Source organism: Trachypithecus francoisi, unplaced genomic scaffold (assembly GCF_009764315.1).
Source record: "Trachypithecus francoisi isolate TF-2019V2 unplaced genomic scaffold, Tfra_2.0 Lachesis_group14, whole genome shotgun sequence".
NCBI lineage: Eukaryota > Metazoa > Chordata > Mammalia > Primates > Cercopithecidae > Trachypithecus > Trachypithecus francoisi.
In genome coordinates this window covers 60027054-60048827 of record NW_022681459.1, presented here as the reverse complement: position 1 = coordinate 60048827, position 21774 = coordinate 60027054, and the positions used below count along the sequence as shown (strand labels likewise).

At 42.6% G+C, this 21774-nt stretch overlaps 1 protein-coding gene across 3 annotated transcripts in view; it reads left to right on the top strand.

Annotated features, from left to right (window-relative positions):
- Nucleotides 1–21774, top strand: part of WBP2NL (WBP2 N-terminal like) — a 40341-nt gene that overhangs the window by 2769 nt on the left and 15798 nt on the right. For all 3 annotated transcript variants that reach the window (XM_033233776.1, XM_033233777.1, XM_033233778.1), the window contains 3 exons: nucleotides 18199–18307; nucleotides 18552–18693; nucleotides 18893–18985. In XM_033233776.1, coding sequence (XP_033089667.1) covers nucleotides 18199–18307; nucleotides 18552–18693; nucleotides 18893–18985 — 344 coding nt within the window. The remainder of the gene's footprint in view (nucleotides 1–18198; nucleotides 18308–18551; nucleotides 18694–18892; nucleotides 18986–21774) is intronic.

The following is a 21774-nucleotide window of genomic DNA, read 5'->3' as shown; positions in this document are numbered from 1 at the left end:
GCTGCTAGACGAGTATGGGCAAAACCAAGAGGGTACACAAAACAAGGACGTGGCCCCAGTGGTACCGCCTGATGCCAGATTCCCTGCAAAGTAGCACCAAAACTGGGACCTTTTGTCCATACTACCCAGGAAGAGCCTCTTGTATTTATCTTTGAAGGCGAAGTTAAGAGCCTGGGTGGAGGAAGTATCTGATGACATTGACCAGATTACTGCACCAAAATGACAGGACTCCCTGCTCCTTGGGGATATAGACCATGCAGTCTATAATGCCCTTGTATTGCTTATCTGCAGTGATCTGCTTGCTGGCATGCTGCACCTGTAGCAGCAGCTTGACCCACTCGATGGGTGCTACCGCCATCTTGGAGATGGCTGTGGCCATTCCATCTGCCAGGGAGTCCTTGGCGACAGACACAGTGGCATCCGGCATATTGAAAAGAGGAGGCAGGCTGCTGTGGGATGGGACTGGTCTGGGAACCGGCTTTGACTTGGGACTGCCTGTGAAGCCATTTCTAATTTGGTGTTTGGGTGTCTTCTCGCTTGGGCTGTGAGTGTCTCTCTACTTTGCTGCTTGTGTGTTGGAGGAAGGGAAGGAAGCATGTTTTAAAAAACAAAACACAGAAACACTGATTTTTGTGGTCCTTTGAATTACCGTCATGGGATCAATTTTGTGCTCCTGAATACTTAATAGCATTTATTGAATACTTAAATATTTCAAGTACTGTTCTTAGTTCCAAGAGCTTTATACTGTAGTTAAAACCACTCTATCGGCCAGGCATGGTGGCTCATGTCTCTAATCCCAGCACTTTGGGAGGCCAAGGCCAGTGGATACATGAGACCAGGAGTTCAAGACCAGCCTGGCCAACATGATGAAACCCCCGTCTCTAGTAAAAATACAAAAAATTAGCTGGGCATGATGGTGCACGTCTGTAATCCCAGTGGCTCAGGAGGCTGAGGCACGAGAATTGCTTGAGCCCGGGAGGCAGAGGGGAGGTTGTAGTGAGCTGAGATCGTGACACTGCACTCCAGCCTGGGTGATAGGGTGAGACTTTGTCTCAAAATATAATAAAACAAAAAAAACTCAGTCTGTCTACAGTGAAGATCAGTACTGTTTCCCTCATTTCACAGGTGGGAAAACAAAAAGAAGTAATTTGCTTAAAGTGCATGTGGGAGAGCTTGGATTTAGATTTGAACTTAGGTACTGTGCATTAACTCCTCTACTCCAGCTGTCCCTCAAAAAAGAAAAGGATTCTTTCTCTGTTTTCTTCTCACAAAAGAAGGACCTATTAGTACCCTAGCTTCCTGGATAGAAACTAAAGAACCAGAGATAGTGGTGCACATCTGTAGTCCCACCTATTCGAGAGGCTGAGGTGGGAGGATTACTTGAGGCCAAGAGTTCAAGACCACACTGAGCAAAATACTGGGACCTCATCTCACAAAATAAAATTTAAAGAAAGAAAGAAAAAAGAAACTATAGCCAGGCATGGTGGCACATGTCTGTAATCCCAGCTACTTGGGAGGCTGAGGCAGGAGAATCGCTTGAACCCAAGGAGGCAGAGGTTGCAATGAGACAAGATCACACCATTGCACTCCAGCCTGGGCAACAAGAGTGAAACTCCATCCAAAAAAAAAAAAAAAAAAAAAGTGCCAGCTTATAAGGTAATTAGATTGGTTCTCTCTAGAGGTAACCTGCCAAGAAGAGATGCTATAGATGTTACTCTTATACTGTAAAACATTGTGAAATCAGATTACTTTAAAATGATGTGTTACAAAGTTACGGAAAAAAGCAGTTGTGACTATGGAAGCCCAAGGCTTATATCCCAGCTCTGTCTTACACTAAATGTGGGTACAGTGTTTCCACTGTTTATAAAATGAAAGCTAATATCCTCCAACCTGTGTGCCTGACATGGTGGTTAAAAGGATTAAGCAAAACAATAGTTTGTAATTTATTCTGTCAGAGCAAACTGCTGGTAAATAAAAGGGAGTCAGTTGACTAAAAATAAATTTTTTAAAAAAATAAGAAAAATCCTAATAAAACAAGTTTGTACTTTATAATTGTATACAAATAAAAGATGTTATTAAAAAAAGAAACCTAAGAAAAACTTGAGTGGGAGAAAATTGATTCTATGAGGAGTCTTCAAAAAGATCATGGAAAATATGAGTTACGAAGAAACTATGCATGGATTCCAGATTATTTTTCCACCAAAATTAACTCGTACTAACTTGTTATAATATAACTGAACAGGATTTAGTTTGAGGCACTAAGAAAAATAAAATATCAATTTGAAAAAGGGCTCCTCTCAGAGCAACATGAATACTGCTAAAATTGAAAGAAGAACAAACATCAATTTTATGGTAAAACTTGGATGGAAGAATGGTGAAACCATTGATGCTTTAGGAAAAGTTTATGGGGAAATGGCCCAAATAAATCAGCAGTTTACAAATGGATAATGTAATAAGAGGGGACAAGAGGCCAGGCGCAGTGGCTCACACCTGTAATCCCAGCACTTTGGGAGGCTGAGGCAGGTGGATCACTTGAGGTCAGGAGTTTTGAGACCAGCTGACCAACGTGGTGAAACCCTGTCTCTACTAAGAATATGTAAAATTAGCCAGGCATGGTGGCACATGCCTGTGATCCCAGCTACTTGGGAGACTGAGGCAGGAGAATTGTGGGAACCCGGGAGGTGGAGGTTGCAGTGAGCTGAGATCATGTGACTGCACTCCAGCCTGGGCAACACAGCAAGACTCCATATCAAAATAAGTAAATAAATAAAAAAGAAGGGACAAGGGGTGGGTGCAGTGGCTGATGCCTGTAATCCCAGAACTTTGGGAGGCTGAGGTGGGTGGATCACTTGAACCCAGGAGTTTTTAAGACCAGCTCAGGCAACATGATAAAACGTTATCTCTACTAAAAACACAAAGAAATAGTTCGATGTGGTGGCATGTACCTGTAGTCCTAGCTACTTGGAAGGCTGAGGTGGGAGAATCACTTGAACCTGGGAGGTGGAGGTTGCAGTGAGCTAAGATTGTGCCACTGCACTCCAGCCTTGGTTGGCAGAGAGAGACCCTGTCTCAAAAAAGAGAAGGGACAAGATTATGTGAAATACGAAGCCTGGGTGGGGCACAGTGGCTCACGGTTGTAATCCCAGCACTTTGGGAGGCCAAAGTGGGTGTATTGCCTGAGGTCTGGAGTTCCAGACCAGCTTGGCCAACATGGGGTAACCCCATCTCTACTGAAAATATAAAAAATTAGCTGGATGTGGTAGTGGCACCTGTAATCCCAGCTACTTGGGAGGCCAAAGCAGGAGAATCGCTTGAACCTGAGAGGCAGAGGTTGCAATGAGCCAAGATCACGCATTCCAGCCTGGGCAACAAGAGCAAAACTCCATCTCAAAAGATAAATAGGCTGGGTGTGGTGGCTCATGCCTATAATCCCAGCACTTTGGGAGGCCGAGGCGGGCAGATCACAAAGTCAGGAGTTCGAGACCAGCCTGACCAACATGATGAAACCCCGTCTCTACGAAAAATACAAAAATTAGCCAGGCGTGGTGGTATGTGCCTGTAATCCCAGCTACTCAGGAGGCTGAGGCAGGATAATCGCTTGAACCCAAGAGGCGGAGGTTGCAGTGAGCCAAGATCGTGCCACTGCATTTCAGCCTGGGCAACAGAGTAAGACTCCATCTCAGATAAATAAATAAATAAATAGGCCAGGCGTGGTGGCTCACACCTATAATCCCAGCACTTTGGGAGGTCTAGGCAGGTGGATCTCCTGAGGTCAGGAGTTTGAGACCAGCCTGGCCAACATGATGAAACCCCGTCTCTACTAAAAATACAAAAATTAGTTGGGCATGGTGGTGGGTGCCTGTAATCCCAGCTACTCAGGAGGCTGAGGCAGGAGAATTGCTTAAACTCAGGAGGCAGAGGTTGCAGTGAGTGGAGATCTCGCCACTGCATTCCAGCCTGGGTGACACTCCTGAGTGAGACTCCGCCTCAAAATAAATAAATAAATAAATAAATAAATAAATAAATAAATAAAGCATGTAGTGGCAGACCATCCACATTAATTTGTGAAAAATTCATCTTGTTCATGCCCTAACTGAAGAGAATCATTATTAACAGCAGGAACAATAGCCAATACTGTACACATATCATTTGGTTCAGTTTACAGAATTAAAGTTGAGCAAACTTTCCATTCAATGGGGGCCAAAACTATAGTGCCCAGATCAGCTGCAGGCAAGAGCAGAACTTTCAGTGGAAATTTTAAATATGTGGGATCAAGATCCTGAAGCACTTCTTCAAATAATTGTAACTGGAAATGAAACATGGCTTTACCAGTATGATCCTGAAGATAAGCACGTCAAAACAATGGCTACAAAGATGTGGAAGTGGTCCACTCAAAGCAAAAGTGGACAGACAGGTCAAGAGCAAAAGTTATGGCAACAGTTTTTTGAGATGCTCACGGCATTTTCCTTATTGATATTCTGGAGGGCCAAAGAACGGTAACATCTGCTTTGTTTTAAGAAAATTAGCCAAAGCTTTAGCAAAAAAACACCCAGGAAAGCTTTACTAGAGAGTCCTTCTCCACCATGACAATGTTCATATTCACTGTTCTCATGAAACAAGGGCAGTTTTGCAACGGTTTTGATGGGAAATCATTAGGCATTCCCGGATCATTAGGTTCCTTCTGACTTAGTTTGTTTCCTATTTTTTTTTTTTTTTTGAGACGGAGTCTCGCACTGTTGCCTGGGCTAGAGTGCCGTGGCATAATCTCAGCTCACTGCAACCTCTGCCTCCCAGGTTCAAGCGATTCTCCTGCCTCAGTCTCCCTAGTAGCTGGGATTACAGGTATTTGGCACCACGCCCAGCTAATTCTTTGTATTTTTAGTAGAAAAGGGGTTTCACCGTGTTGGCCAGGCTGGTCTCGAACTCCTGACCTTGTGATTCGCCTGCCTCAGTCTCCCAAAGTGCTGGGATTACAGGCGTGAGCCACCGCACCTGGCCGGCTTTGTTTCCTAATCTTAAAAATCTTTATTGGGCACCCATTTTTCTTCTGTTAAAAATGTAAAAAAGACTGCCTTGGCATGATTACATTCCCAGGACACTCAGTTCTTTAGGGGTGGACTGAATGGCTTGTGTCATAGCTTACTAAAGTGTCTTGAACTTGTTGGAACTTATGTTGAGAAATAAGGTTTATGTTTTTTGTTTTTATCTTTTAATTCCATGAACTGTTCGAAATTCTCGTTATATTTTGACTCCTCTTGCCTATTCACAATACACAGCTGAGAAATTCATCCCAGCTCGCTGTGTTTTGTAGAGATTTTTTCTGACCCCACCTGAGAAGTCATGAACATATGGGCCAGACTCTACTGTGAAATGGGAATCATTGAGTTGTTTTATTTTATGCATTGTTAAAAACGTGTGCTGATAACCTGCCATTATAGAAAAATCAGAAAAAAATCTGTTATCCCAAATTTTTACCACTAATGTTTACATTTTGGTATATATGTCCTTCTGTACTTTTCCACATGGAAATAAAGTTTTTTTCTCCAACTGGTTTATAACTTATTTTCCTTTTTTACCAGTGTATTGGGAATGTTTTCTAGTGTATCTACATCCTTATTTTCAATGGCTGGTATTCCAATGTGCATAAATCTTTACTCAACCCCTAATCTGGAATTGTCTGGGTTTTTGTTTTGTTTTTTGTTTGTTTGTGGTGTTTTGGTCATTACTATAAACATTCCTGCCGTGAACATTTTTGAAAACATAATTTTGCCTACCTGTCAAAATGTTTCTTCTGGATTTATTCCTGAAAGGGGAATTGTGAGATCAGAGGATATAGACTTTTAAAAAGAGACTAAATATATATATTGAAAATATAAAAATCATTGTCCAGGCCGGGCGCGGTGGCTCAAGCCTGTAATCCCAGCACTTTGGGAGGCCGAGATGGGCGGATCACGAGGTCAGGAGATCGAGACCATCCTGGCTAACACGGTGAAACCCCATCTCTACTAAAAATATAAAAACTAGCCGGGCGAGGTGGCGGGCGCCTGTAGTCCCAGCTACTCAGGAGGCTGAGGCAGGAGAATGGCGTAAACCCAGGAGGCGGAGCTTGCAGTGAGCTGAGATCTGGCCACTGCACTCCAGTCCGGGCGACAGAGCGAGACTCCGCCTCAAAAAAAAAAAAAACAAAAAAAAATCATTGTCCAAAAATATTAAAATATACATGATGATACATTAAAATATACTTACTGCAAAGTGGCCTTACAGAATTATATCAATTTACATTCCTCTCAGTGCTCTTGAGTGTCCACTTCACCATACTTTTCCCAACAATTCTGTTCCCATTAAACAATTCCTCTATCCCTGTCCCCATGACCCCTAGTAACAGCCATTCTACTTTCTGTTTCTATGAATTGGACTGCTTCAGATACCTCATGTAAGTGTCATCACAGTATTTGTCTTTTTGTGGCTGGTTTATTTAACTTGGCATAACATCCTTAAGGTTCATCCATGTTATAGCATGTGACAGGATTTCCTTATTTTAAGGTTGAATAATATTCCATTGTATGTATGTGCCACATTTTGTTTATCCATTCATGCACTGATGGACATTTAGGTAGCTTCCACCTCCTGGTTATTGTGAATAGTGCTGCTATCAACATTAAGTATTCAAATATCTATTTAAGACACTGCTGTCAATTCTTTTGGATGTATACCCAGAAGCAGGATTGCTACCTTGTATGGCAGTTCTATTTTTCATTTTTTTGAGAAGCCTCCGGACTGTTTTCCACAGCAGCTACTCATTTTACTGTTCTAGCAACAGTGCACAAGAGTTCCAGTTTCTCCACGTCCTCACCAACACTCGTTTCCCTTCCCTTCCCCTCCCCTTCCCCTCCCCTTCCCCTCCCCTTCCCCTCCCCTTCCCTTTCTTCCTCTCTCCCTCCCTCCCTTCCTCTCTTCTTCCCCTGCCCCTCCCCACCCCCGTTCCCTCTCTTCTCTTTTTTGACAGTCGTACTCTGTCACTCAGGCTGGAGTGTATCAGCAGGATCCTGGCTCATTGCACCCTTAGCTTCCGGGGTTCAAGTGATTCACATGCCCTCAGCCTCCTGAGTAGCCAGGATTACAGGCATATGCCACCACACCCAGCTTTTTGTATTTTTAGTAGAGATGGGGTTTTGCTGTGTTAGCCAGGCTGGTCTCAAACTCTTAGTGTCAAGTGATCCACTCACCTTGGCTGCCCAAAGTTCTGGGATTACATGCATGAGCCACCATGCCTGGACCTGTTGGTTTTTTAAATATTAACCATCCTAATGGGTACAAAGTGATGTCTTATTGTGGTTTTGATTTGTATTTCTCTGATGATTAGTGATGATAATCTTTTTATATGCTCATTGGCCATTTGTGTATTATTGCTGTTGTTGCCCGGGCTGGAGTGCAATGGTGCGATCTCGGCTCACTACAACCTCCACCTCCCAGGTTCAAGTGATTCTCCTGCCTCAGCCTCCTGAGTAGCTGGGATTACAGGTGCCCGCCACCACACCTGGTTAATTATTATTATTTTTTGAGACGGAGTCTCGCTCTGTCTCTCAGGCTGGAGTGCAGTGGCACGATCTTGGCTCACTGCAGCTCCACCTCCTGGGTTCACATCATTCTCCTGCCTCAGCCTCCCAAGTAGCTGGGACTACAGGTGCCTGCCACCATGCCTGGCTAATTTTTTCTATTTTTTAGTAGAGACGGGGTTTCACCATGTTAGCCAGGATGGTCTCTATCTCCTGATCTTATGATCTGCCTGCCTCGGCCTCCCAAAGTGCTGGGATTACAGGCGTGAGCCATTGTACCTGGCCAATTTTTTGTATTTTTAGTAGAGACGGGGTTTCACCATGTTGGCCTGGCTGGTCTCAAACTACTGACCTCAGGTGATCCACCCACCTTGGCCTCCCAAAGTGCTGGGATTACAGGGAGCTCTTTACACACTCTAGATATTAAGCCCTTATCATAAATACAATTTCAAATATTTTCTCCCATTCCATAGGTTGCTTTTTCATTCTGGTGATTGTATCCTTTGATACACAATTTTAAAGTTTGATATAGTCCCATTTGTTTATTTGTTCTTTTGTTGCCTATGCTTTTGTTTTCTTATCCAAGAAGTCATTGCCGAGTCCAATGTCATGAAGATTTTCACTATTTTTTTTCTAGGAGTTTTATAATTTTGGGCCTTATGTTTAAGTCTTTAATCCATTTTGGGTTAGTTTTTGCATATAATGTAAGTTAAAGGTATGACTTCATTCTTTTGCATGTGGATATCCAGTTTTCTAAAAGCACATAATTTGTTAAATAGATTGTCCGTTCCCTGTTGAGTCATCTTAGTACCTTTGTTGAAGATTATTTGATCCTCACATATATGTAAGGATTTATTTCTCTCTATTCTAGTCCATTGGTCTATTTATCTTTAATGCCAGTGCCATGCTGTTTTGATTACTGTAGCTTTGTAATATACTTTGAAATCAGGAAGTGTGAGTCCTCTTTGTTCTTCTTTTTAAAAATTGTTTGGCTTTTTGGGGTCCCTTGCGATTCTATATGAATTTTATGATGTTACTTTCTGTTTGTGCAAAAATTGTTGTTGAGATTTGGTAGGGATTGTGTTGAATCTCTGAATCACATGGGTAGCCTGGACATCTTAACCATATTAAGTTTTCAAATCCATGAACATGGGATACCTTCCCATTTATTTATATCTTCAATTTCTTTCACCAACATTTTATAGTTTTCAGTGTACAAACCTTTCACCTCCTTGATGAGGTTTATTCCTAAGTATTTTATTCTTTTTCATGCTATTGTAAATGAAATTGTTTCCTTAATCTCCTTTTTGGATTGTTCATCGTTAGTGTATAGAAATGCAACTATATTTGTGTGTTGATTTTGTATGCTGCTACTTTACTGAATTCACTTATTTTGACAGCTTTTGGGTGGACTCTTTAGGTTTATTTACATATAAGATCATGCCATCTGTGAAAGGAGTTAATTTTACTTCTTCCTTTCCAATTTGAATACCATTTATTGATTTATTTTATTTTTTGCCTAATTGCTCTGGCTAGGACTTCCAATACTATGTTGAATAGAAGTGGTGAAAGCAGGCATCCTTGCCTTGTTTCTAACCTTAGAGGGGAAGCTTTCAGTCTTTTGCCATTCAGTATGCTGTTAGCTGCAGGCTTTTCATATATGGGTTTTATTATGTTGAGGTAACTTCCTTCTACTTTTACTTTGTTGAGTGTTTTTATCATGAAAATATATCGAATCTTTTCATATGCTTTTTCTGCATCAATTGCGATGATCATATGGTTTTTTTTTTTTCATTTTGTTCGTATGGTGTATTACATTGATTGATTTTTCCTATGTTGAACCATTCTTGCATTCTAGGAATAAACCCCATTTGGTCATAGTGTATAGTCCTTTTAATGTGCTGCTGAATTTGTTTTGCTAGTATTTTGTTGAGAATTTTTTACATCAGTATTCATCAGAGATACTGACCTGTAATTTTATTTTATTGTGGTATCTTTGTCTGGCTTTGGTATCAGGGTAATGTTGGCCTCATAAAGTGAGCCTAGAAGTGTTTCTTCCTCTTTAATTTTGGGGAAGAGTTTCAGAAAGGTTAATGTTAATTCTTTAAATGTTTTGTATAATAGAATTTGTTGAGAGTTTTTTTTTTTTTTTTCTCTTTTTGAGACAGGTTCTCACTCTGTCACCCTGGCTGGAGTGCAGTGATGTGACATGATCACAGCTCACTGCAGCCTCAACCTCCAAGACTCAAGTGATCCTCCCACCTCAGCCTCCAGAGTAGCTGGGACTACAAGTGTGTGTCACCACACCCAGCTGTTTTTTTTTATATATTTTGTAGAGATGGGGTGTTCCTATGTTGCCCAGGCTGGTCTGAAACTCCTGGCTTCAAGCGATCCTCCTGTCTCAGTCTCCCAGAGTAAAGACATGAGCCACCACACCTGGCTGAGAGGTTTTTGGTTACTGATTCAATTTCCTTAATAGTTAATTGGTTTGTTTGTTTTCGGTTTGTTCATGATTCAGTGTGGTAGGTTGTGTTTTTTCTAGGGATTTATCTATTTCTTCTAGGTTATCCAACTTGACATACAGTTGTCCTTGGTTTTCTCTTATAATCCTTTGTAACTCCTTGGCATCAGTTTTGTTGTTGTTCTTTTGTTTTGTTATGTTTTTGTTTTTGTTTTTTTGGAGACAGAGTCTTACTCTGTCACCCAGGCTGGAGTGCAGTGGTGAAATCTTGGCTTGCTGCAAACTCTGCCTCCTGGGTTAAAGTGATTCTCCTGCCTCAGCCAGCCTCCCTAGTAGCTGGGATTACAGGCACCCACCACCACGCCTGGCTGATTTTTTTGTATGTTTATAGTAGAGATCAGGTTTCATCATGTTGGCCAGGGTGGTCTCAAACTCCCGGCCTCAAGTAATCCACCTGCCTTGGCCTCCCAAAGTGCTAGGATTACAGGCATGAGCCACCACGCCTGGCTGGCATCAGTTTTAATATCCTCTTTTTCATTTCTGATTTTAGTTGAGACTTCTCTCTTTTTCTTAATCTAGCTAAGAGTATTTTTTTTTTCTATTCTCGCTTTCATTTATCTCTGTTCTAATCTTTATTATTTTCTTCCTTCTGCTAGCTTTGGGCTTCATTTTTTTTTTTTTCTTTTAGTTCCTTGTATAAAGTTAGGGTGTTGATTTGAGATCTTTCTTCTTTATTAAAGTACACATTTACAGCTATAAACATCTTAGCACTGCATTTATGGCATCCCATAAGCTTTGGTATGTTGTGTTTTCATTTTCATTTTTCTCTAGGTACTTTCTAATTTCCCCAATTTCTTCTTTGACTCATTGTTTATTTAAGAGTGTATTGTTTAATTTCCACATATTTGTGGCAGTTTTCCTTGTGCTGTTGATTTCTAGTTTCCATTGTAATCAGAAAACATACTATAAAATATAGCATTTCTTATACTTCAAATCTACTAGTGATGAACTCTCATTTTTTGTTTATTTGGTAATGTCTTAATTTCTCTTTAATTTTTGAAGGATAGTTTTGCCACTTACAGAATTCTTGGTTAAGAGTTTTTTGTTTTTAGGGCTGGGTACAGTGGCTCACACCTGTAATCACAGTACTTTGGGAGGCTGAGGCAGGTGGATCACGAGGTCAGAAGATCAAGACCATCCTGGCTAACATGGTGAAACCCCATCTCTACTAAAAATTCAAAAAATTAGCTGGGTGTGGTGGCACGCACCTGTAGTCCCAGCTACTTGGGAGGCTGAGGCAGGAGAATCACTTGAACTCAGGAGGTGGAGGTTGCAGTGAGCCAAGAGAGCGCCACTGCACACTCCAGTTTGGGTGACAGAGTGTCACTCTGTCTCAAAAAAAAAAAAAAGAAAAGAAATTTTTTTGAATATGTCATCCCGTTGCCTTTTGGCCTGGCACGGTGGCTCATGCCTGTAATCCCAGCACTTTGGGAGCCCGAGGTGAGCAGATCACCTGAGGCTGGGAGTTTGAGACCAGCCTGACCAACATGGAGAAACCCCATCTCTACTAAAAATAGAAAATTAGCTGGGCATGGTGGCACATGCCTGTAATCCCAGCTACTCGGGAGGCTGAGGCAGGAGAATCACTTGAACCTGGGAGGCGGAGGTTGTGGTGAGCCGAGATTGTGCCATTGCACTCTAGCATTCTAGCACTCTAGCACTCTAGCCTGGGCAAGAAGAGTGAAACTGCATCTCAAAAAAAAAAAAAAAAAAAAAAAAAGAAATCAGCTGCTAGTCTGAGGATTCCTTGTGCATGATGAGTCACTTATCTTGCTAATTTCGATTCCTTTTTTTTTTTTATTGTATTTGGCTTTCAATAATTTGATTATAATGCATGTCAGTGTGGATCTGAGTTTATTCTACTTGATTCTACTTGGAGTTTGTTGAGCTTGGATGTGTAGATTCATGTATTTCATTAAATTTGGGAAGATTTTGGCCATTATTTATTTATTTTGAGATAGGGTCTCTGTCACCTAGGCTGGAGTGCAGTGGCCCGATCACAGCTCACTGCAGCCTCGACATCCTAGGCTCGAGTGATTCTCTTGCCTCAGCCTCATCCTGAGTAGCTGGGACTACTGATGCATGCCACCACACCTGACTAAATTTTTAATTTTTAATTTTTTTATTTTTGGAGACAGAATCTCACTCTGTTTCCCAAACTGGAGTGCATTGGTGCGATCTCGGTTCACTGCAACCTCTGCCTCCTGGGTTCACGGAATTCTGCTGCCTCAGCCTCCCAAGTAGCTGGGATTATAGGCACGCGCCACCCACGCCTGGCTATTTTTTGTATTTTTAGTAGAGATGGGCTTTCACCATGTTGTTCAGGCTGGTCTCGAATTCCTGACTTCAGGTGATCCACCTGCCTCTGCCTTTCAAAGTACTGGGATTACAGGCATGAGCCACCGCAGCCTGCCAGCAGATTTTTAAATTTTTAGTAGAGATGAGGTTTCACTATGTTGCCCAAGCTGGTTTCAAACTCCTGAGCTCAAGCAGTCCCCCTGCCTCAGCCTCCCAAACTGCTGGGATTATAGGCATGAGTCACTGTTTCCGGCCCAGATATTCTTTTTTCTTATTTTGAGACAGGGTCTCGCTGTGTCGCCCAGACTGGTGTGCAATCCCAGACTTGGAGTGGTGCAATCGTGGCTCACTACAGCCTCGACCTCCCAGGCTGAAGCAATCCTCCCACCTCAGCATCTTGGGTAGCTGGGACTATAGGTGCACTCCACCATGCTTGGCTAATTTTTTGTATTCTTTGTAGAGACAGGGTTTCACCATGTTGCCCTTACTGGTGTTGAACACCTGTGCTCACGCATTCTGCCCACTGTGGCCTCCCAAAGTGCTAGGATTACAGGCATGAGCCACCGTGCTTGGCCCCAAATATTCTTTATTCCCCTTTCTCTCTCTCCTCTCCTTCTTGAATTCCCATTGTAGATATATTGGTATGTTTGATGGTGTCCCACAGGTCTCTGAGACTCCGTTCATTTTACTTCCTTTTTTCCCATTTGTGTTACTCAGGTAGTAACTGTTATTCCCATTGATCTACTTCAAGTTAAATAATTCTCTCTTCTGCCTGCCAAAATCAGCTATTGAGCCCCAGTGGTTCATTTCAGTTGTAGTCTTCAACTCTAGAATTTCTATTTGGTTCCTTTTAATAATTTCTGCCTCTTTATTGATATTCTCTACTTCCTGAGACTTTGTTCGTATTCTTTCTTTTAGTTATTTGGACATGGTTTCCTTTAACTGTTTCAGTATATTTACAATAGTTTATTTAAAGTGTTGTCTGATAAATCCAATGTATGGGCTTCCTCAGGGACAGTTTTATTAATTTCTTTTGTTCCTGTGTATTGCTATACTTTCTTGTTCCTTTGCATGCCTAGTGATTTTCATTGTTGAAAACTGGACATTTTGAATATTTTAATGTAGTAACTCTGGAAAGTAGAATCCCCCTCTTCTTCAGGGTTTATTTTTGTTGCTTGTTGTAGTTAGTATTTGTTTGTACAGTGACTTTTCTGTACTAATTTTGTAAAGTCTGTATTATTTGTTATTTGTGGCCACTGGAGTCTCAGTTCTGTTACCTCAGTGGCCAGCTAGTGATTTGACAGAAATTTTCTTCTATGTCTGGAACAACAACAAAATCTCCCAGCCCTTACAGATGGACTGTGTGTGTATTGGAGCATGAATGTGCCTTTCTCACTAAGCCAAGCAGTTTACAACTCTGCCTTCACCTTCACTTTTTTTGCATCATTTCCTTTTTTTTTTTTTTTTTTATGAGACAGAGTCTTGCTCTGTTGCCCAGGCTGCAGTGCAGTAGCATGATCTTGGCTCACTGCAACCTCTGCCTCCTGGGTTCAAGCAGTTCTCTTGCCTCAGCCTCCTGAGTAGCTGGAATTATAGGTGCCCACCGCTACGCCCAGCTAATTTTTGTATGGTTTTTTTTTTTTTTTTTTTTTTGAGACGGAGTCTCGCTCTGTGACCCAGGCTGGAGTGCAGTGGCGCGATCTCGGCTCACTGCAAGCTCTGTCTCCTGGGTTTACGCCATTCTCCTGCCTCAGCCTCCCGAGTAGCTGGGACTACAGGCACCCGCCACTTCGCCCGGCTAGTTTTTTGTATTTTTTAGTAGAGACGGCATTTCACCGTGTTAGCCAGGATGGTCTCGATCTCCTGATCTCGTGATCCGCCTGCCTCGGCCTCCCAAAGTGCTGGGATTACAGGCTTGAGCCACCGCGCCCGGCCAATTTGTATATGTTTAATAGAGATGGGATTTCACTATGTTGGCCAGGCTGGTCTTGAACTCCTAACCTCAGGTGATCTGCCTGCCTCAGCCTTCCAAAGTGCTGGATTACAGGTGTGAGCCACCGCACCGAGGCCTTTTTGCATCACTTCTAATTGTCAATCAGAGGTGAAAGCTTAGTGCCTCTTCTGTCTCTGTGTGTGTGTGTTTCATTTTTTGTTTGTTTTTAGTATGAATCTAGCCATGGACATGTATGTGTATGGCTTTCTTGTTTCTCAGGAATATGTGTGAGCTTTTACCTTTATTCCTCAAAGCATCTCATTGCTCATCCTTTCCTCTAGCTTTTCAATTTGTCTATTTTTTTTTTTTTTTTTTTTTTTGCCCCAGTTGTCATCCCTTTTGCTAGGTAGCAGCAACTAATACATTGACTTGGAATTTTTTTTTTTTTTTTCTTGAGATGGAGTTTCACTCTTGTTGCCCAGGCTGGAGTGAAATGGCGAGATCTTGGCTCACCGCAACCTCTGCCTCCCAGGTTCAAGCAATTCTCCTGCCTCAGTCTCCCAAGTAGCTGGGATTACAGACACATGCCACCAGGCCCAGTTAATTTTGCATTTTTAGTAGAGATGTGGTTTCTCCATGTTGGTCAGGCTGGTCTCAAACTCCCAACCTCTGGTGATCCGCCCGCCTCAGCCTCCCAAAGTGCCGGGATTACAGGTGTGACCCAGCCAGAAATGTTTTTGACAAATGCCCCCCGGCAGCCTCATCCATCCTGGGAAAATTACAAATTAACTACATGCCCTTTGAGCCAGTCCTTCAAGGAGCCACCAGACAAGTCAAACTACAATTTTTTAAAATAAGTGTGTTCTGCTCCCTCCAGTACTTGGTATCTATCATGGGAATACAGATTGTTGTCTTCAAAGCTGCTGCCAAGCTAGTAGTGGGGGATGATACCAGGGTAGGTTAAAGTGTCATAAAGCTTACTTACTGAGATTCAGCTTTTTTTCTTAAATTGTTTAAGCATTTGCCTAGTTGCTATAAGCTTTTGATTAGATTCTAGAGTTCTGAAAAAGTTGATTCTGACAGGTTTTCTTTTGCTTTATTTATTGCTTTTATGGCTAGACTGACATTTAAAGGTTCCCATTCCACTGTTTTTTGCTAATGTCCTATATTTTCATAGTCTTTTAAAAATCCTCCCCTTTTAATCTGCACATTACCACCCTAGTTCCAGTTTTTGCCTTGCATCAGAATTATTTTAGGAATTCTTTTTTTTGTTGCTGTTTTTTTTTTTTTTTTTGAGACCGAGTCTCGCTCTGTCGCCCAGGCTGGAGTGCAGTGGCCGGATCTCAGCTTACTGTAAGCTCCGCCTCCCGGGTTTACGCCATTCTCCTGCCTCAGCCTCCAGAGTGGCTGGGACTACAGGCGCCCGCCACCTCGCCCAGCTAGTTTTTTTTGTTTTTTTTTGTATTTTTTAGTAGAGACGGAGTTTCACTGTGTTAGCCAGGATGGTCTCGATCTCCTGACCTCGTGATCCGCCCGTCTCGGCCTCCCAAAGTGCTAGGATTACAGGCTTGAGCCACTGCGCCCGGCCTATTTTAGGAATTCTTAAACTGATCCCTCTGATACAGTACCTTCTTGATTATGTGACTTTCCTGTTGAGAAATCTGAAGCTCACAGTTTCTCCTTGCCTATCAAACGATGTCTTTAAGCTGTAGTTCCGGCATAGCTTTCCAACTGTATTTCACTGTTTCTCCTAACCTCACTTCCACACAATGTTTTGATGAAGCCATACCACTAGGCTTCTCCCAAGTATGCAGTTTGCTTTCCGTATCTGCTCCTGCACCTCCATGAATGTTGTTTGCTTCCCATCTGGATTGTCCTCTACCCTCACCTCTGCCTACTGAATACTATCCATCTCTCTCTCTCTCTCTTTTTTTGAAACAGGATCATATTCTGTTGCCCAAGGTGCAGTGCAGTGGATCACTGCAATCTCTGCCCTACGGCTCGAGCAGTCTTCCCACTTCAGCCTCCCGAGTAGCTGAGATTACAGGCATGTACCACCATGACTGGATAATTTTTGTATGTTAGTAGAGATGGGGTTTCACACCATCAAGCTGGTCTCAAACTCCCCAAATGATCCGCCAGCCTTGGTCTCCCGAAGTGTTGGGATTACAGGTGTGAGCCGCTGTGCCCAGCCTGAATACTACCCATCTCTTAATCAGCTCAAATTGCAGTCTTTCTATTAGGTCATTCCTAATTACTTCAACTAAAACTAATCTCTTCTTCCACTAAATTGCTATGACATTTTGTTACCAATAAATGTATGACATACATTTATATTATGTCATATATTGTTTGCATTATGATCTGTATTCATGTTTTCATTCATTCTTCTTTCAATAACTAGAGCACCCACTGTTTGCTAGGGCTAGAGTAGCAAAGAAGGCAGACATTGTACCTGATGATCATTAAGGTATACATTGGAGATATATATATATATATATCTCCATATATATATAGAAACCTTGTCTCTACCAAAAAATACAAAAATTAGCCTGGCGTAGTGGCAGGTGACTTAATCCCAGCTACTTGGGAGGCAGAGGCAGGAGAATCGTTTAAACCTGGGAGGTGAAGGTTGCAGTGAGCTGAGATTGAGCCATTGCACTCAAACCTGGGGGACAAGAGTGAGACTTCTCTCAAAAAAAAACAAAAACAAAATAGCCAGGCGTGGTGGTGCTTGCCTATGGTCCCAGCTACTCGGGAGGCTGAGTGGGAGGATCACCTGAGCCCAGGAGGCGGAGGGTGGTGAGTGGAGATTATGCCACTGCACTCCAGCCTGGGCAATGGAGTGAGACCCTGTCTCAAAAAAAAAAAAAAAAAGAAAGAAGAAAGAGAACTGGGTGTGGTGGCTCACACCTGTAATCCCAGCAATCCCAGCACTTTGGGAGGCCGAGGCAGGCAGGTCACGAGGTCAGGAGACCGAGACCATCCCGGGTAACACAGTGAAACCCCATCTCTACTAAAAATACAAAAAAAAAAAAATTAGCTGGGAGTGGTGGCGGGCGCCTGTAGTCCCAGCTACTTGGGAGGCTGAGACAGGAGAATGGCGTGAACCTGGGAGGCAGAGCTTGCAGTGAGCTGAGACAGTGTCACTGCACTTCAGCCTGGGCGATGAACGAGACTCCGTCTCAAAAAAAAAAGAAAGAGAGAGGAAAGAGAGAGAAAAGAAAGAAAGGACGGGAAGGGAAGAAGGGAAAGGAAGAAGGGAAGGGAAGGCGAAAAGAAAAGGAAAGAAAGAAAAGTAAAGGAAAGAAAGAAAAGAAAGAAGTGAGGGAGGGAGGGAGAAAGAGAGAAAGAAGAAATAGAAAGAGAAAGAAAGAAAGGAAAGAAAAAAAGGAAAGAAAGATTAAGAAAGGAAAAAAAAGAACCCAGTAGGATTTGATGAGTGACAATAAGGTGAGTCTAAGTTTTCCAGGTTAACAGTAAGGAGAGAGCACGACAGGCTGAGGGAACATGTCAGAGGGGGCTGGGGCAGTCTGCTGCCTTACTTTCTTTACCAGCGTCAAATAACCATTTCTATTAGCACAGTGCTTTACGCTTACCGCACAAGAAGTATAAGAATTAATGAACACACATTGAGAATAGGAGTAGATTTGACAAGAAAAAGAATCCAGTGATGAAGAGGGAGAAGAGTAAGAGTAAATTGTTAGAGAATAAGATCATTTGAATTCCTTTTTATTTCAATAAAATAGTAGTAGTAGTAATAATAGCAGTAGCAGCAGCTAATGTTTATTGAGTGCTTACCCTGGGAAAAAAAACTGTATTGAGAACTTTATGTGTGTCATTTTATATACATTCTTTATTGTGTGCTGTCTGTTCCTCGTTTTCTACAGTCTCTTGAAGCGGTCTCCGAATGTGGAGCTCTCCTTCCCACAGCAATCAGAAGGCTCCGATGTCTTTAGTGGTACAAAGACAGGAACATTGTTTCTCACTTCATACCGGGTAATTTCTACTTCTGCTTTAATTTGCTGATTAACTCTACATTTGTTTTCCTTAAAACGAAGAAAAGTTAAACACTGACTTTTGAAGTGTTTTTAAACATGTGCAGTTTGGGATTTTCCACATTGAAGGGTGATGGAAGAAAATATGATGTTTCTCAGTTAGACCAGAATGCACCTTGCTCTTGTAAGTCTCAATCCATGGACGAATTTTGCATTCCTTTTCCAAAGTTTCTGTCTTTGCACAGGTGATTTTCATAACTTCGCGCTCCATCAATGATCCCATGTTGTCTTTTATGATGCCATTTGATCTGATGACGAACCTCACTGTTGAACAACCAGTATTTGCTGCAAACTTCATTAAGGGAACTATTCAGGCAGCTCCATATGGTAAGTGTTCCCTCAGAAGTGTGTGTTTTTTTTCCCTCAAAATCTTCTAGAAGGTTTAAGATTCAAACTTGGCTCATGTTGAAATTCAAACAAAAGCTGCTCTGCTTTGTCAGGTAGTGTTTCCCTTGGTGTTTGTGGCAGTCTTTCTGTTGTCAGCTATGCCAGTTTCTTAGTGAATGTGTGCCATTTCTTCCCCCAGGTGGCTGGGAAGGACAAGCTACTTTTAAATTAGTCTTCAGAAATGGAGGTGCCATTGAATTTGCCCAGTTGATGGTGAAAGCTGCCTCTTCTGGTAAGTGATGCTGATAAAGATATTAAGCACTTTGGGTTTTTTGTTTGTTTGGGTTTTTTGTTTTTGTTGTTGCTGTTTTGTTGTTTTTGAGACAGGGATTTCTGTATTTTTTGTAAGTCGGGGTTTCACCATGTTGCCCAGGCTGGTCTCAAACTCCTGAACTCAAATGATCCTTCTGCCTCAGCCTCCCAAAGTGCTGGGGTTACAGGTATGAGCCACCACGCCCAGCCCACTTTGGGGGTTTTAAAGCTTGTGGAATTAAAGCAGGACTTCTACTAAGCCAAGATTTGCTGGCCTCTGTGGCCAGGCAGTTGGTATTTGCATACATATTCAGCAGGCATTTCCTGGGGCTACCTACAGTTGTCGAGTACCATGTTACAGGGTAGGAACACAAAGATTATTCAGTCCCTTCCTGTCCTGAAGGAGCTTGCAATCTAGTAGGAGCTTACAGCCAAACACCCAAGTGACTAATTATACCTGATAGTCTTTTGTCCATTTAAACACTGACCTCAGATATCCACCGAGTGTCTCTTCCTTGGGTCAGGGAGTCCTTAGTTATTCTTCCTTTGGTGTGGCTTTTAATTTTTTTCTTCTTTCTGGACTTGCCTTTGCTTTTCTCAGGTTTAGTCCCCATCTTACATGAGAGGGGAGTAGAGGTACTGTCAAGACTTACAGCACTGATCTAATGGATGTACCACAGAACTCTTTCAAACTTTGACTAAATATAATTTTTTAAATCATATATATATATGGGTGTGTGTGTGTGTGTGTATATATATATATATATATTTTTTTTTTTTTTTTTTGAGACAGAGTCTCGCTCTGTCACCCAGGCTGGAGTGCAGTGGCCAGATCTCAGCTCACTGCAAGCTCCGCCTCCCGGGTTCCCGCCATTCTCCTGCCTCAGCCTCCCGAGTAGCTGGGACTACAGGCGCCCGCCACCTCGCCTGGCTAGTTTTTTGTATTTTTTAGTAGAGACGGGGTTTCACCGTATTAGTCAGGATGGTCTCGATCTCCTGACCTCATGATTCGCCCGTCTCGGCCTCCCAAAGTGCTGGGATTACAGGCTTGAGCCACCGCGCCTGGCCTTTTTTTTTTTTTTTTTTGAGACAGAATCTTGCTTTGTCACCCAGGCTGGAGTGCAATGGCACAGTCTTGGCTCACTGCAACCTCTGCCTCCTGGGTTCAAGTGATTCTCCTGCCTCAGCCTCCTGAGTAGCTGGGATTACAGGTGTCCGACACCACGTCCAGCTAATTGTTATATTTTTAGTAAAGGTGGAGTTTCACCATGTTGGCCAGGCTGGTCTTGAACTCCTGACCTCAGGTGATGCACCTGCCTTGGCCTCCCAAAGTGTTGGGATTACAGGTGTGAGCCACCGTGCCCTGCTATTATATATTTTTATTTAACCTAGTCTGACTTCATGCCCTTCACTCTCTTACCTTTTATATTCCAATCAAACTGGACTTCTTTGTGCTTTATTTTCTCTCATCTCTGAACTTTCGTGCTATTTTTTGTGTTTGGAATGCTCTTCCCTTTTCTCCCTGCCACCCACCCCCAACTTCAATGTAGTTGAGACAAACATGCTCTAGTAGAGACAGACATATGCGGATACACGATTGTATCTCATGGAATATGCTGTAATAAAGGCATGGACAAAGTGTTGGGGACACACAGAAGGATGGAGTAAACTTTCTAGCTTAGAAGACTTAGTGGATTGGGATGCTATAAACCGTGTTCAAGAATATAAGAGACAGGCTGGGTGTGGTGGCTCATGCTTGTAATCCCAGCACTTTGGGAGGCCGAGGCTGGCAGATTACCTGAGTTCAGGAGTTTGAGCCCAGCCCAGGCAACATGGCGAAACCCCATCTCTACTGAAAATGCAAAAGTTAACCCGGCGTGGTCGCGCACACTTGTAGTCCCAGCTACTTGGAAGGCTGAGGCAGGAGGAGTGCTTGAACCCGGGGCGGGAGGTTGCAGTGAGCTGAGTTCGTGCCACTGCACTCCAGCCTGGGCAACAGAGTAAGACTCTGTCTCAAAACAAAAAAAGAATATAAGAGACAGTCTAAGTTGAAGAAGAAATGAGTTCAATTTTAGCTATAACACTGAAACACTGACTAACATATATTGAAATGTTTACTGTATACTGGGCAGTATTCAAAGCCCTTTACATTTGTCAATTTTTTTAATCCTGGCAAAAACCTTATGATGTAGGTACTATTATTATCCCCAGTTTATAGCTGGGGAAACTGAGTCAGTGGTGGTATATAATTTCCCAAGGCCATATAGTAGCAAGTGATGTAGCTGGGATTTGAACTCTAAACCTACTTTCTCTTCTTTTTAAGTCTTTTATTGTTTTTTTTTTTTTTTTTTTTTTTGAGACGGAGTCTCGCTCTGTCGCCCGGGCTGGCCGGATCTCAGCTCACTGCAAGCTCCGCCTCCCGGGTTTACGCCATTCTCCTGCCTCAGCCTCCCGAGTAGCTGGGACTACAGGCGCCGCCACCTCGCCCGGCTAGTTTTTTTTTTGTATTTTTTAGTAGAGACGGGGTTTCACCATGTTAGCCAGGATGGTCTCGATCTCCTGACCTCGTGATCCGCCCGTCTCGGCCTCCCAAAGTGCTGGGATTACAGGCTTGAGCCACCGCGCCCGGCCAAGTCTTTTATTGTTAAAAAAAAATCAGATCTATGGAAAAGTTGCAAGAATATTACAATCAACTTCTCTCATCTAGATTTGCCCGTTATCAGCATTTTCCCTTTATTATTCTTTATTGCTCTTTATAATTCTTTTTTT